At 30.7% G+C, this 17,705-nt stretch overlaps 1 protein-coding gene across 1 annotated transcript; it reads right to left on the reverse strand.

Annotated features, from left to right (window-relative positions):
* Positions 1-3,165: 3,165 nt before the first annotated feature.
* On the reverse strand, positions 3,166-16,775 carry LOTGIDRAFT_172560 (hypothetical protein; the record flags this gene model as incomplete). Its single annotated transcript, XM_009049452.1, has 12 exons — positions 3,166-3,382; positions 3,553-3,824; positions 4,164-4,341; positions 4,728-4,882; positions 5,130-5,317; positions 5,714-5,819; positions 6,434-6,595; positions 6,932-7,099; positions 7,275-7,375; positions 7,589-9,224; positions 15,028-15,243; positions 16,773-16,775. 12 exons carry the CDS (start codon positions 16,773-16,775, stop codon positions 3,166-3,168), a joined length of 3,402 nt encoding a protein of 1,133 aa, XP_009047700.1.
* Between the last annotated feature and the right edge of the window lie 930 nt (positions 16,776-17,705).

The raw sequence follows: 17,705 nt of genomic DNA on the forward strand, positions 1-17,705 counted from the left end.
AGATAAAGCACTAAAAATAATTGAAAAATAACATAAAATATAGCATGTAATACAACTCTAACTGTATCACAAACAAAACTTCACTATTCATTTATTTAACCATTATGCTTTCAAATAGATTTCCACTTGACAATAAATACATTAACATTAACAGTAACCTTTATACAAATAGCAGCCATTTTCTTTATGGCACTCATATTGTCTAATGTCTTTTGTTAACTGTCCTGTTAATACAGTTTTTTTTTTACCATACTATCGTGTTGGAGAGTTTTACCTTACAACCCTGCTGGGTATTTTTTTGGGACAGTTTTTTCCCTATTACACTTCTGGACAGTTTCCCTGGCCATCATTGGACAGTTTTGCTTTACTATCCTATTGGACAGTTTAATTGCATAATAGAATTAACAATAACTTGCTATATGTACATTAATTCTTTTTATAGAATGATGATGTTAGTACATTTAACAATGTTAAGTGAAGGCTTAGCTTATCCAGTATGTTTTTAACACTGTTCAGACTTGTAACATAGAATCAATCAATTATAAATAATTTAAAATACAAGTTATGATGTTTCTGAGGAAAATATTCAATGTAATGTGAATTGTTTCCTTACAAATGAATTAGTTACAAAGTTTAGGCAGTAATGAAAACAAAACATGGTTTAATACCAGCACCAAATGAATATGTTCTTCGATTACATGTATTTACTCGATATATTATTATAGCATGGTATATTAATCAAGAAATAATTGCAAATATACTATTCACAAGTTACCCAAGTGGCATGCTACAGTATAGAAATCATTCATGAAAAAATAATGGTATATAATAAAGCTCATTTTAAATGCTGCTAATAAATCAAACCTTTAAATTGAAATAGACAAGTTTAAAATTAATGAAAATAAACATAGGTTCGTGAATATGGAACTATTAAAATATGACAGTGAAAAAGGCATGCAATGAATTGAGGTGTAGAAAAACAAAACAAGAGACAAAATAGCGCTGCCTCTAAATATGAAAATAACATATTTTCTACGTGAATCTACAATTTACATGATGTATCTAAGACTAGAACTTTGGTACAAATGAATCAGCAAAATATGATATTTGAAGATGATTTGAATTTTGAATTTTTTTTCTTTTTTAAATTCAAAATAATGAATGATAATATAAGATTTATTGTTTTTGAACATTTTTAACAAAACCTTATCAATTGATCACTATCTGGTGATTTAAATGAAGTAATTACAGATAACACTTTTGTAAGGTAATGTTTAATTCAAGTAATTTTGTTGTTATATTGATGGTAACATTTATAATGCTATTAATAAAAAAGTTTATGAAATGATAATGTTAATATGGCATTATGACCTAATGATAATGAACTCAAGTGTAAGGCAGTCACTGTAGAAAATTTGATGACATTGATATCATATTATATTATCCATTCTGTATTTAGCTATCTTCACAATGTCAATCTATTACAAACACAGTCTTATACCTTGACACTAATAGCCACCTTACCTGTACCACAGAATGCACCAATATGATTAGATTGTACGCAATTTAAGCAAATACAGCCAATCATAGCCCTGACAGACAATAATCATTACATATGTATACTTTCTGTCCAGGACTGGCTGTATTCTCTAGCATATAATCCATTCAAATCACTGCATTCATATACAAGAACAGTGGCTATTGTTGTCAAGGTATTGAACTTCTTAATAGCTTGACAAAGTGAAGATGATATTTAACATACATCTATACAGATAAAATGATAATATTTGATTATTTAGACATGAACTATTAGTTAATGATGAATTATTATTTATACATTATTAATTAAGGGTTCACATGTTTCCATCTTACTAGTCATTGATCAGAGGCAAGTCAAAAGTTACCAAAAGGTCAGTACAAAGATGCTGCTAATTTTGGTATCAAATAACTTGCAAATGGACCTGGCCCCTGCTTCTCAAAAAAATTTACATTAGAAAAATCAAGATTTTTTGAGAAAGGGGTCCTGACAATTATCTCTCTTCCTCTTACATCAATGTTTCTGGATTGAGACCTATAGCAATTACTGCTATATAAACAGTATATTCTACTGTATATTGGTATATAATATGTATATACATATAATACCATAACAAACATTACTAACCTGACAGCTAAATCAAATGGGCAACTGACCTTCATAACTTTCTAACTGTATGTATACCCAATGATTCTGACATAATAATTCGTTCTCTTTAAAGAGAAAATCGTAATTTATTTCATTCCAAGCATTACTAAGGATCCCAGAAAAGTTACAGAAGACTGTACTATATCAGAACTAGGGGATGCCTTAATTCAATCATCTATTGTCTAGGTATAGTAATCTATTTAACATTGAGTCTAAGCTACAATGGAGACATATTCAGTCTCTTATTTTATAATTATTTAGTCAAGACGTGAAACCAAGGTTTCTTTCTTTAGACTTTTTCTATCTCAGAAACTAGCTCTAAACCATGAACTTGTATGTTTTAAAACAATAACCAAGTTAAGGCATACATGGGACTATTCCATCTTTAACCATTCAAACCTATATCCCAATATAACTACAATAAGTGCTTTCATCACTTTCTCTAGAATTTCAATCAATTCTACCCAAAACTCACATCTCAATACATGTGAACCCTTATCCTTAACCTGTTATTACATTTTTTTTTCTATTTTTTTTAGTTTTTTTTTATTTAATTACATTTTCATACACCTCATGTACATATTCCATTATAAAAGGTATAAGAAAATTCCCTACACAATTAATTCTTAATTACATGTTTCCTAATCAATTGCTATATACCAGTAGTGTAACATCTATGCAGTATAGCAAACGCCTTTTTCAATTTCATATTATATCAAATTTTAACTTCTAATTATAATTATATTCTGTATATTCTGTATTCTAATTATATCCTTACAGTTAGATTCTTAAACAATGTGCAATTCTTTATTATCATTATTAATCAGTAGGTAAGCCTAGTAAGAGAGTTGTTTCCCTTTACTGAGGAATCTTTACCCACAATAAAAGAGGTAAATTTATTCTGTATATACAAATATTATTATGTATTGCACAGACTATATATATATATATATATTAATATTTATGTAATATGTATATTATTATGTCGGAGGATTACCATTAACGTAACGTAACTCTGGTGATAAGGTTACCGAGAAGTTAGTAATACGATCAATGACCTCTGGATCCATGAGATAAACTAAACCTGCTATCATAACTAGAGCTGCTAATGGTAGTGGATATGATGACAACCAACTTCTGTTACCTGACCTTTTATTTAAAACATTATCATCAGTTGTATCAGCTTCTAAACCATTGCTGAAATATATAAAAAAAAAATTAAATAAATTGGCATATAATGAATACAGTGGAAAATTAACTGGTATAAAATATCACATCAAGAAATACTTTCTAATATGGGTATTCTAATATATTTTTTAATATCAAAACACAAATTTAACTTTAGAGAAGTAAATGAAGTAACCTACCATTTTCCTATGTCTTGGAGACTGGCGCTATGAACATCAGTTTCAGAACTGACATAATCAGCTTCATCAGTACGTAGATATTGTTCATCTTCTAAATCTAATCTGGCATCTCGACATCGTTTACTAATAGTAAATAACTGATTACGTAAATCAGCTACTGATGCTAAATAATCACGTTGGGCGGAATCATCAGATGAACATGATAAACGAGATCGAAGTTGTGAAAGGCACTGTAATTTAGATTCATATACTTCCAGATTGGATTGAATATCCTGAAAATAGACAAAAGAAATTTTTAATAAATCTGTCATTAAAAGTTGTTGCGAAAATGATAATTGAAGAACAACATAGTTTTAATGTATTGACTGACTAGAGGGCAACAACAGTCATGTACAGCTAACTTAGTCACAAACTTTCAAGTACTTAACACTCTCAACCCCAGTAGCTGGTTTACAGGACACATAATTTAATAATATATATCCCAGCCACCAGTACAGAGGCCTATATCAAGTATGCGCTTTAAGATATATTACTTGGAAGTTCAGGGTATATGACATTATATTTCATTTACTCTCAGTGTTCAAAGGGTTCAACAGTAAATAAAAGCTTACCTCAATATCACGTAATAAATGAGTGGGTGAATTATATATACCAATTTCATGTTGAACTAATAATTTTTGTAATTTGAGACGGTCTTGAGATAGTAAATAATCTAATTCTTTTCTACTATCATTATAATCTTTTAATACATCTAACTTTTCTTCTTGTTCTCTAACCTGTCGTTTTACCCTGTAATATTACAATATAGCAAAAATTACATAATTCTGTTGAATACTTTATAAGTGAGTTGGAATATCAGCTTCAAAGTTCTAGTAGTCTTTAATTGGTTTTTCAAAAATATGTTTTGTTGGATTACGTAAAATACAAACTCATTTAAACATTTAAGAAATTTATACACATTTGTGTTAGGCTGAAAATTGCCTTGTGTAAAAACAAAATTCAAAATAGTAACATATTCATAATTTGATATGTTTATCAACACAAACTCATTCTCAAACTATGAAGTTCATCTTCCGATTCGGACAAAAATAATAAATAAAATTACTGACAAAGGGCTAAGAAAAATAAATATTTACTTTCTAGCTCAAGTTTACAAGAAAAAAAGAAAAACATACCATTTTTGTAATTCTGTATTAGTTTGTTGTATATCTGATATATCAGTAATATATTTATCTGTATTAATTGATTCATGAGTTTCATTAAATAATGTAACACATTGAAGTAATGTTGTTATATGATCTTCTTGATCCTTTAATAGTTCTTGATGATCCTGTAAAAAACAATTTAAATATTTCTACTAGTGTTAGCATACTGTTTGTGTTTTATTCAAGTAGAGAAAGTATTAGATTGTATTTAATTCCAAATACTAAATAAAACACATTTTCTGACATTAATTATGAATATTCTTCCAAAAAATGATAATGAAAAATCAGCATAAAAAGAGGTCAAAAACATCAAAAGTGATTCATAATTTAAAATATGATTGGTCAATTACAACAACTAACATAATAACTTACATTTAATGCTCTAATAGAGTCACAGAGTTCCTGTATAGAATTAAAACTGGTATGAGATAAAGACTCTTGTACATTACGCTGTGTCAACTTCATATCTTCTAATTCTTTAAAGAAGTCAGCTAACTGTCTAGATTGTGACAATCTTTCTGTAGCTAGAGCATGTAATTTTTCCCACTGGTACAAAAGATCTATAACAAATATGGAGGTCATTAATAATAATATTAAAATAGTAATACTTAATTCTAGGTCTACCATTTTTTTTACTTTTTTTAACTTAATCCCAAAAAATGTAAAATATTTAAACCTATTTACAGTTACCACCCTAAGCATTAAGTTCATTAACATAATATAATTTAAACCAAGTGACTAACTGTAGACTATTGTCAATTAAAACAATCAGTAAGTACTACTTTTTTTATTACTAAGAATTTCTTGGGTGAATCTTGACAAAATTCACATTGGTAACATAACCTCCATAGCAGGAAAATTCATGTTTTTTTACAAGAAATAAACTTGGAAAAAGTTTCTAAGACAGGAAAAACGACATTTAGAAAAGTATAAGAAAGTTTAATGTGATAAAATACCTTGGACTTTAGTGACATCAGAATCTGTAACTGAATCTGTAGTCATATGCTGACAAATACTTTCTACACAAGACTTGTTAGTCTCACAGGTAGACAATATTTCAACCTGCAATGTGTAAATTAAATATCATAGCAACAGTAATAACTGTGTTTATAACTGTCAATGTCCAGAACCAATGTTGCTCGTCTTATTTAACAACAAGTTACCTAGCCTACTTCCCAATAGTCTATCAAGGGCCGTAACTCAGTCAATATTTGTCGCATTGTACCCAAATTAGAACTTGTCAGAGAACTTTTTGGATATAAACGCACACACAATTCTTTTAAAAAAAAACAGACAAAAATACAATGTTGACTGTTGCCCCTAGCGTTTTCATATATTTTCAGTATATTAAGGTTTGAAACTCAACTATTGTCATAACATGTCCTAATTTGAACTTGTAAATATAAAATTTCATAAAATATGTTGGCTCTATTGCATTCACAAGCTAAGTGTGGATTGATGGACAGTCCAAAGTACAGGAGCAACAGCAATATACATCCACATTAAAATATTGACTTTAGAATTTAAACTCATTCTATATCTCATTTACGTAACTTTGCCTGTAGATTTTATCTAGAATTGGAGGCAATATTGTAGAATATTTGATTCAAGATCAGTTATTCTACAATCTTTTACAGACAGGGTCAAATTAGCCGAAATTTTAATGTAAATCTTACATATTTGGCAGGATTTAGATGTATACCAGTTCCCATTGCATCTTTACGTTTCTTCTTCAATGACTGGTCAGCTTTCTTAAGTTGCAATTTACTTTGATCTATTATATGATGAAAATCTTCAATATCAGAATCACTATCATCAAACTGGCTCGGGACTGGTAACTACAATAACATATTCTTATTTTATTTTATTCAAGTTTGTGATATACTTCTTGTTAACGTTGCAACAGGCCTGTAGCTAGACCAGGGTTTCAGGGTGGCCAAAATTTAAACACTAATTGTTGAGATCTCTGATTGCCTGTATTTGCTAGCCTACAAATCACTGCATTTACAAACTACAGTAATACAAGAAAGGTTGTAATAGTTCGACATTGTGAAGTTTGTGAAAGAGTTAAGGAAAATTTCAATAGCTATATTGAACTGTTAAAGAATACTTTTTCAGACTTAACCAATATAAGCATGAAAGTCATAAGACATTGGATGAAAAATATATCTTACTGGTTTAGATTTTTTCTTCAATGTATTGGTTTGAGAGGCAGCCAGGACATGATTTATAATACTATCACTAGGGATTGTAAATTCATCATCAAACTCCATTTCATCAGTAGGTTCCCAATGTAATGGTTCTTCAGCTGGATCTTCACTGGCTGTAGGGTATAATGGAGCCTGTAATAACACCATTTCAACAAGTTTTAGCTATTGCTTATGACTCTTCCTTGGTTTAATCTGTTATTGAAAATAAGAATCCAGTCTCTTTCATGTTTGTAAATCTTGAAATCGGTTGGTTTCCTTATTTTAAAGAAGGAAAGTTAGCCTCTGCAATAAATTTATTTAAGTATACCTGATAATTATCCCAAGCATTTTCTGAGAATGAGCCAGTACTGTTTAAAACATCCTCATTTTCTGATGTTAATGGTTCTAGTGGTGCTGTATCATAGGCTTCTATAAAATAGTTCATTATACATTATTTTATCAACAGAAAATCAAAACATAAAAATTAAAAAAGGAATTAACAGATATTCATTTTGGATGGTTCAGTATTTCAGTATTGTATGTAGAATCAATGTATATTATTAGTCAATCTGGAATCTGTTTGGCAATCAAATGTATCCAAAATTTACATTTCTTAATCAATACACTAAAGTATATATTTACCTGAGGTTTCAGAATCAGATTCACTCAAACTACTATTAGCACTACTAGCTTTTAACATGGCACTAGCAAATAATTCACCAAAATCATCTTTCTGATTTATAGGTGTCAATTCATCGTCAGTTTTAATCAAACAAGGCACAACTTGATCAGTTTGTGATTCAGGACATAATGTAGTTTCAGATGAAGGGTAATGAAGTTTGCGTTTAGCAGCTCTTAAAGATGATGATTCTGTAGAGGACAGGAGACGTCTAGTATGATGTGATTTGGTCCGCTGCCTAGGGAATGTTGAACTTCCTTGTCGTAATGAGTTAAGATTAGGTCTACGTGTGGGAGAATCAGAGTCTGTGAAGGGATGATTAATAGCACCATCAGATGTAGAACACTGTTTCTTAAGTTCCTGAACATCCATAAAACTCCATGGACGTTCCTTACCATTTCTACAAGTTTTACTTCTTAATTGGACAGATTCAAAGTTCACAGGTTTAATTGGAGAGATGAATGATACACTTTCCTGACTAGCAGCACGGGAGTCTGAGGTGTAATCAGAACAAATAACACTGTCAAACATGGCATCACCGGAATCATCAGATGCAGTAGAAAACTCCTCACCAGAACTTTCATTATCGGTTTCCTCTCCACTAGCATCACATGATGTTTCTACAACACTACTGCTATCAATTGGTAGTGTTTGTGTGGTTTGAGTCTGTTTGCTAGGTGATTTAGGTACTTTTAGTTTGACAGGAGAAGAGTTAAGTTCCTGTTTGTCAGGTGTAGAGTGGAAGAACTGTTTTGGTGACCTCACCAAGTCTTCAGCCCTGTCAATCAACAGCTTTATTTTTTCAGTTGGTTCCATGCAATAGTCGGATTCCGATGTTTCACTGGTAATATTTGTTATATCCTGACCGTTAAGTGTTATGGGAGGAGGTGACAATGATATGCTATCACTATCCGTCTGCTTGAGATTGACTGTAGGTGCCATCTTTATTGGTGTAATCTCAAATCCATCTTTCATATCATTAAAGCCATTTATTGTGCTGTATTTTTCAAAATCATAGACATCATCATTATCTGTAGTTTTATCTGTGGAATCAACATCTACAGTTGTCATGAAGTAGTACTCTGGATTCAATGTTTTATCTGTAATCTTCATGGTTTCATTTGCTAAAGGACTGTCACTGGCAACCTGAACAAGTCCTTGGTAACGGTCCTCAAGCATCTGTAGCCGAAGAAGTTCGGCTTCGTCGTTTGAATGACCTTCACTACTATATCCTACGTCCTTGCTTTCTACTCTATTTTTGGTACGCTGCAGAAGTTCTGCCTCTCCTTCACTAGAGATATTTTCATTGCTTTCACCTCCCTGAACAGACTCCTCCATCTTTGACTCAGCCTCACTGATATTGGCACTGTCTCCACTGCTCTTATCCAGGAAACTTGATTTTCCTAAAGACAGACGAGCAATGTCAGTGGGACTTGGTGTATCTCCAACAACGTCTCTTTGACAACTTATAAAGTTAAAACTATCATCAAAATCACCATAGCTGCTATTGGTCAAGTCCTTCCCATTGTCACTGGCAAAGGATTCTTCCAAACTTGGCAGACGGAAATTACCAAAATCAAGTCCTGACCCATACAAGCTCTGAAATTATAAAATAACATAAATGTACAATTTACTGACAATGGGGTCCAATTGTGTTATCATAAAAAGCTAACAAACAAAATGCATCATTCACTTTTCAGCAATATCAAGCAAAATATGAGAAACACTATATCAATTTCCATACATAAGGTAATTTAAGATCAACAAGTTTGTATTGAAAGTATAATAAAATATCCCACTGAGTGAATTAACTATAGAAATCTAATATAGTTTAATAGTCTTTGATCTGACCTATTCAATAATTGTCAATTGAATGATGGGACAAGGTTTATTATCAACATAATATTGTCATTTATTGAAAGTATTTCATAGGTTTTTTATAGTTATATTGGTATTCATTGAGTACAGTATATATTGGTGACAACATATATTGAGTAGAAAACAACTTGTCAACTACTATACGTGTAAGCTTAAACTGATAGGCTATCCTAACAGACCCTGAAAAATTAACATTACTATCCAAAGAGACCCTGAAAAATTAACATAACTATCCAAAAAAACCTTCAAAAATAAACATAACTTTATCTTATGTTACTCAAATTCAAAGGTGACAATGTACTCTGCCTTTCTCGGAAATTGGGACTCAGTTTTGTGCCTTTCAACTTCAAAAATACATACATTTTTTATCATAGTATTGAGTCCATTGAGTTCTATTTACTTAAACTATATACAGTCAACTAGAAATAGTAACTAATCAATGTAACTAACTTGCCTTTGTTCTCCACACATTTCAAGTGTACAGTGTGTTGATCTTCACACAAAATAAAGTTAATTTACCAGACATTTCATGCCAGTTTCTAATAATTAGTTTAGTTAATGTTACATTTTACTATAGATGTCATTTACTACTGTCTATCAGGTAACATTGAGAGATTTTGAACTTTGTTTACTCAAACTATGAACTAAAAAGTCAGGTATATGAGCTAAAAGTAAAGTATATTACAAATTTTCAGTTGAGATGATTACTATTTGTGAAACTGTCTTCAGATCTACTGTGAAAAAACTTACAGTTAATGCAAAATTCTCTATCAGACTGTAAAAGCAGCATATGAGCAAAACTGAGTTCCAAAAAAATGTACTGATTGATGCCAAGCCCCTGCGTTTTCCTTAAGATAACCTTTTGTTTTTCTCTGATCATGCCAATAATCTCTCAAGAGACCAATAACATGAGTTTAATAACGAACACTGCCATGTGACATGCACCATAAACCACAATACAGTAAAAATACTAATTAAAGAATACCTTCTATATAAGTTTTTGATTTATGTATTGATTTATCAATCAAGTGTAAATATATGATTTCTAACAATAACAAGATTTCTCTTTTTACATTTCATTAGAACAATATTGATTTGATATGAAAAAAAAACATAACATTACTCTAGGTTGTTTAAACAATTTACTCTTTTAACAGAAATGTTTCTTTCAATCGACAAAAATCTCCAGCCGTTCGTTTTCCACCATTTCAATGTACTTCAAAGTAAAATGAATCTGATTGGATGATGACAATTTGTCTTGCAGATGATAAAACTCTCAGAGACAATCATCAAACTTGTTTAGATATTTTAAATCCTTTGGGGACACGATAATCTTGTCATGAAGCACGGGCACATGCAAGATTTTACTTAACCGCTTGTGTACCTGCACCTTAAACATCAACTGGATATTATCTTGTACTTGTACTATCTATACAATATAGTAATAGTGCTCCAGTAAAGTAATTTCCTGTGTTTTTGATGTCACTTTCTCAAGATTCTAGTCATTTAGGTCAGATATAAGATACTAGACTGTGTTAATAGGTTAATAAAGGCTTGTGTAGGTTAATATAGTACCAAAACTACTCTGTGATTACTGTCTTAGTACTGGAATCAATAACATTTTATTCTTCCTGCAACTCTCTATAGAGTCTTGTATTGACCAATTTACCTCCACTATCCTCTAATCCTAAAATAACTGTCTCTCTTGTGATCTTTACTATCACAATCAGACAGTAATAGTTCTTCAAATATCTTCTTAAATCATAGATAGCATTGAGCTGTCATAGTGTCTACTTCATTTGACCTATAATATGTCTGAACATCTCAACTAATATCATTTCCTTGCTTAATTTCTCTTACATGATAGAAAACTATTTCTGAAAACTGAAACCATTAAGTTTATTTTAAAGTCAAAACTGTTAAATGTGAAATGGAGATGCATGTGTCTGTCAGGTCAGATCGCCCAACCATCAGACATCTGTTGTCTCTATTATCACCCAATATAATAATGTAATTAACAGTGAGATATGAGACTCTCTATATATATCTATACAGACACACATCTACCTGACAAAATAGCACGATTTCATTATAAAATATTGATCTACCTGTACGTAATGAACCTAGATATACACAAATAATCATGTCTTGTAAAACACCATCAACTCTTACCATACTCAACAATGACATTATAATATCCTTATACTTGTGATCTTGTATGTTTAGGTTGGTACAGGTACAGGTATGGGAAATGTAAGTCAAGAAATACTATACCAATGAAAATTTACCAACCAGATAATTTCTGCTCATAGAATAATTCCAAGACAAAACTACAAATTTATCAAAACAAGATTTTAAAAACTGCTTATTCAATTGTTGGAGAAGGAAATCATTCCATTTTTGCTTTCAGATTTTTTACTTTTTTAATTATCATTTGACAAATCATGTATCAGATGAATTTCATTATTGAAATTCTTGGCACAGCAAAATAAAAGATGTGTCTTTTCATTGTGACATAAGTACATGTACCTTAAATAAAATTATAAACTACCATCAAAATAGCAGGTTTGTGAAGATGCTTTAGTGATCACCTAATCAATAAACATGTTCATATCTAGAAATGAAATGAATTGAATGGGGTTTTACGTCCTACTTTTCTGCTCAATGTGGGCTTATGAAGACAGGCAACGCCATTCAGATTGCGTTGAGGGGAATTTTACCAGGACAGCAGCATTAACCTGCTCTTTTTCGGTTTAATGTCCCATTCGAAAGACTAGACGCTTTTTCCATGTCAGCCCCTCTTACCTGCGTCTAACTCGAGCCACCGTGGCTCCCTGTTCATTTCTAGAGAGAAGTTATCTAAGACAACTATCAATTATTAATGATATATGTCTATATATTTACAATAGTCCTATACAGCTGTCACTGTCATATTGACACCTCATAAATTCAGTCTGCTCTTATTTCATTTATATGATTAACATCCAAATTACTCTTTTCACACCAAATAAAACAACTCTTCTGACCCTCAATTTCAAATTGGGTCAACTAAATTTCAAATCTAGCTCTGCAGATGAATATTTTTTTCTTTGAAAAAAATCTCAGCCCTCAGGCTTTGTGGTATCAAGATGAAAGAAAATAAATAACAAAATATATATCTATTGTGCAGAAACCTTACCCATTTAAAAATATATACATTTTTTAATTCATTTAATATCGTATGCTACTGAGAAGAAATTTCATCATTCTCAGCAAACATAGGGAATCTAATTAGATATATAGTAAATTAAGCATATCGACAATCTACGTCCTAATTTTACACATATCTACATTTGATATTTTATACACTTCTACATCTGAAATGCATTCACCTTGTGAACTACATAAAATGAGGACGTGAGGCCATAAAATATTACAAAATATGCACATCTAACCTGCTCATGGTCAATCCTTAATCACTATAATCAACTTAAAATTACCATCCCGTTAAAACAGCCTTTCAATATCCAATCACTTTACAGTGAAAAGTAAAACTTTTAGGTCACATGGGGTGACATAGCTTAAGGCAAGCATGCGTAACAGCTCACTCAACTATGATATGACTATGTTAAAAGCAAACCTTTTGACAATATATATGTGTAATACCATTTAATAAAGCATTCAGACATCAAACTGAATAATCTTTATTGAAGTTTAATAATGGGTTTAATGCAACGCCTGTATATTTATAAACCCATGAGAAAATATGTATAATATTTGTTGAGTCAACAAGTTATTAAAATAATAATAAGTTACATTACTATAAAAATTTATGATAAAACAACAATAATGGTCTATAGAAATCTTGATAAAGATTTGAATGTCATTTAGAAGCGAGGAGCACATATAACAAAACACAAGACAATATTATGGAATATAACACACTTCTTTAATAAGATTGGGCACATTACGTTTCAACACAATATAAACGTGTCGACATCTGATGTTATATAGAAATCTTGAGTCATAGTATCTTAAAGCCCTGTAAAAATATCTAAAACTAAGATTTTTCACTAAAAATATTAACTTTCAATACCATATCATGTCAACAAGATGAGAAGTACTATGTAGTTAACCATGACCAAAATTTTGTTATAATAGTAGTTCAAAGCCTTAGAGCATTTTCATATACATTACTGTCAAGATCAGACTACCAATGAAGTTATACAGTTTAAAATCTATAATTATGACATATTTATCATCATACATCAAAGTCAGTATTAATCTCATAATATGTTTGAATTTAAATTTTAATTAATAACGCTTATAGTGACCTAGTGACCAGAACCAATCAAATTCATTCATTCAATATCTATCTATTGGCTTTCTTACACAGAATATTTTAGTCTTAAAATTAGAATCAGCAATTCAAGCCAATTCATACAATTTGAACCATTTTTGTTATCAATGTGAAAAACATTTAACCTAAACATGGTAAATCTTGATCAAAAATTCCTGAAAATTCAAAATAGGCAAATTCGAAAACCACCCAGAAAGGCACAATGTGCATTAAATATAGTTGTGACCTTTATCTAGTAGTTTAAATGAACTGGTTTGTTTTGACTATCAAATAATTATCATTTCAAACTATATCAACTTTCTGATAAAATTTGAATTTTAAACAATCAAAAGGAAAGTATTAACAAGGACCTGATCATGTATTGAATCAACTGTAATTGTGACTGAAAATGAAAAAATATTTATCAAGTCAATCTTAAAGTAGTAGCAGAAGTTAAAGATCAAGTTGTCATAGTAACAAAATAAATATCATAAGAATAAAGTGATGAACTAATGCATATTGTTATCATTTTCACCTCATCTCTGACAGATTGATATATTCTATTTCAACAATAGTATTGATTTTAACCATGTAATTACACTCAACATGAAATTGAATATGGTGTTTTTAATTGTGAAGCCTTTGTCAGTGTCATATGAAATGCACAAGACCTGCCTTTAGTATAATTAAAATTTTGCCCACATCAAGGGAGCCTTGGGCTTTAATCCTGCTATTAATAGTTTATTGTTATAGGAATAAGATAGGTTTAGCTGTTAACAATTTTATATTTATGACAGCATTATCAATACAACAGTTTATTCAGTATAGTCACCATATTTCCTGCAATTGGTCATTTCTGACAACAACAAAAATACCAATACCAAATTTATTACATTAACTGAAAACCACTAATTAGACATGCTATAAAATATATCATCCACAAAATGTCTCCTAGAAGTATGGGGAAAATTTGTAAATTTTTACTCTTATCAGATCTATCATGAACTAACAAATTGTCCAAATGTTAAGGTAATTTTTAAGCTGAGTGCAAGGCAATCATGCTTAGTCTTTTCGAAACACCTGATGGTGATTCTCATTTGAGAATCCACTACTATACAATTGCTGCTCCTGATTTTATCATGCTTTAGGTGAGATATTTGGTTACTGGAATTGTTTTGCTTGATACTTAAAAAATGAAAATCATACCTTTTTCTTATTCAAAACTTCCTCTAAACGACACTGCCATTCTAATGACAGGAGCCAAATACCATGCCAACGTCTTTCAAGATTAACAGCCACCAATTGTCTTGATTCACCATCATCTGTTTCTGAATCAGACACAAACTCATTCTCCAGACGTCCACTTAGCTTGAGGACAGCAGAAACCACTTTTGATCTTGATTCAATCTCTTTCTGTACACTCTGAAAATAGACATAATTTTTTTCGTAATTAAATGGACTTTCTTTGTCTGTATAAAAGTCACTTATTAAGCTAAATTTTATCCTAATTCTAATTTTCTGAATATTCATCATGAGATGATAAAGACCATCATGTGGTGAATTTCCTACTTTAGGAAAGATTAAGAAAACATAAATTCCAGCCTCAGGCAAAATGATAGAGGAACTTGATTCTACAAAGCTGATTATATGCTGGAAAAGTAAGATGAAAGACAAGATTTGAGAAAAAAACTATTTTCTCCTTACCAAAATTACAAATCAAGATTAATTACACAAAGAAAATTTTTTGATGTGGGTTTGCGTGTATCTTTACTTTGTGGCTTCTCTTAAAATGGCATTTGACTGATTAATTTATATGTTTATTTTTAAATGACATTTCCTTCTCTCATTTCATTAATATGTTGACTCTTTTCAAATGAGAAATTCCTTCAAATCGTTGTAGTTATTTACACACATAAATGATTAATCATGTATTCTACACATATTCCATATTTGTTTTAGTATGTATTTTAAGCATATTCCATGTTTGATTCTACATAATCCATACATATTCCATATTTGATTAATCACGTATTCTAAACATATTACCTAGAAAATATTCTGTATATGATTATTTATGTATAATAGACAAATTCTATATCTGAGAAAGTGTTATCTTTACACCTGTACAAATTGATGTAAACTGTTATCTCTATAGCAGTATGATATGAGATATCTCATCAGGTCAATATGAGGATTAAATAATTTCAATATTAATAGATGTATATTCAAGTTTTAAGGACAAGGGGAACAGCAATCAAGCAGAAAACCATAGTGTCCTGGACCTGTCCAAACCATACTATGTGACAAGCATGTTGATCAGATGCCAATGCAGTGTGTTTTTTGTCACACAACAAGCAGATAATGCGCATAAGCCTTTTTGAAAAACCATTTGTAAGCCAGAAGGACTAATTCACATTGACGACACACAAATGTACATTTAATAATAGTTTTTCTTTAAATAATAACACAATCATTCTAATTCAGTAAAACTAATGTTATTTAATAAGTTATTTTCCCTAAGACAGCCCACAGACATTGTTTGTGTGTTATTTAAAGAATATTTTGAAAACACTAAATCTAAGGCCAATATTATAAGATTGCTGAAAACAACACTATATCACAATCATCATCATTCTCATCAAAGTCAATTATCAATTCAGTTGCTACCAAAGCAGCAATGACACAGATGTTGATAGCCATGTGAAAGTGCAACACATCCTGTTCTATCACATTCAATTTGACCCAGAACAGCAAGTGTGCTGAACATGTTCTGGACAATCCAATCGAAAAGACCTATAAATTTCAAGAAAACTGACGCAAAACTGACTCCCTCAAGCATATACATTACTACATAAATTTTCATTGTCACAGTTTCACTACAGAAGACACTTTATCTCTTAATAAAACAAAATATACCTTCCGAGTGACAGAAAACAACTCCACTGCTTTACCATTTCTCTTGATAAAAAGTGTCTAAGCTAACCTTTACTTACACATACAAAGTACACAAGTTATCTCCCTTTAGGTCAACACACACAACATTCTCTACAGATTAGATACTGTGCTCAGAATTTCAGCTGAGAATTTCTCAAATTATAGAGAGGAATCACAGTCCATTTCAAAAGGTTACTACGGTCAAATTTACTACAAATACAACCACAAAATAAATCTTGCTAGATGTCAATGATACAGTGCAACAAGTATAAAAAAAATTCTTATTCCATTGCTATGCCTACAACTGACAGGAAAAAAGTACCGCCAGAATATTTGGAATAATTTTATGCCATTTCCAGTAATCCTCAGAGATTATAAGTAGATACAAAAAACCTGATTTCTTGATTACCAATTAATAATTAAAGACTAATTACAAGTGACCAATAACGTAGCGATACAATCAGTCAAATCATCAGTAACAGTACTGTCAAATCATTGTTTATAGTTGTATATATAGTCCTTCTACAAACAATAATCAATTATAGTGTACAGTAGACAGGCAGGGTAGATATTGACCACTAGATTATCAATAACATCATTATTATTATCAAATATCCCTGAGGCTATTATCAACCCATCCTTGACACTGTATATATCTACTTAGTCCATTTTTATAGATTCTCTATTGGAACTCTTTCACCCCTTAACTTCAACATCTTATTTTAATTTTCATACATCAATCTAAATACTTCTTTTTTTGAAAGTTTTCAAGTACTGAAAGAAGCATCAACAGCTTAATCCTTGGTTTCCAACCCAAGTCACTAGTACGGTGACATGTTCCTAGTGATGACACCATGCCTGAGTTTACATTTTATATTGAATTTTTAAAAGGTTGTAGTAATATAAATAATAAATTTATATAAAAGGACATGGCTTACTATCGGAGTCTC

This window comes from Lottia gigantea, assembly GCF_000327385.1.
Source record: "Lottia gigantea unplaced genomic scaffold LOTGIsca_136, whole genome shotgun sequence".
Lineage (NCBI taxonomy): Eukaryota > Metazoa > Mollusca > Gastropoda > Lottiidae > Lottia > Lottia gigantea.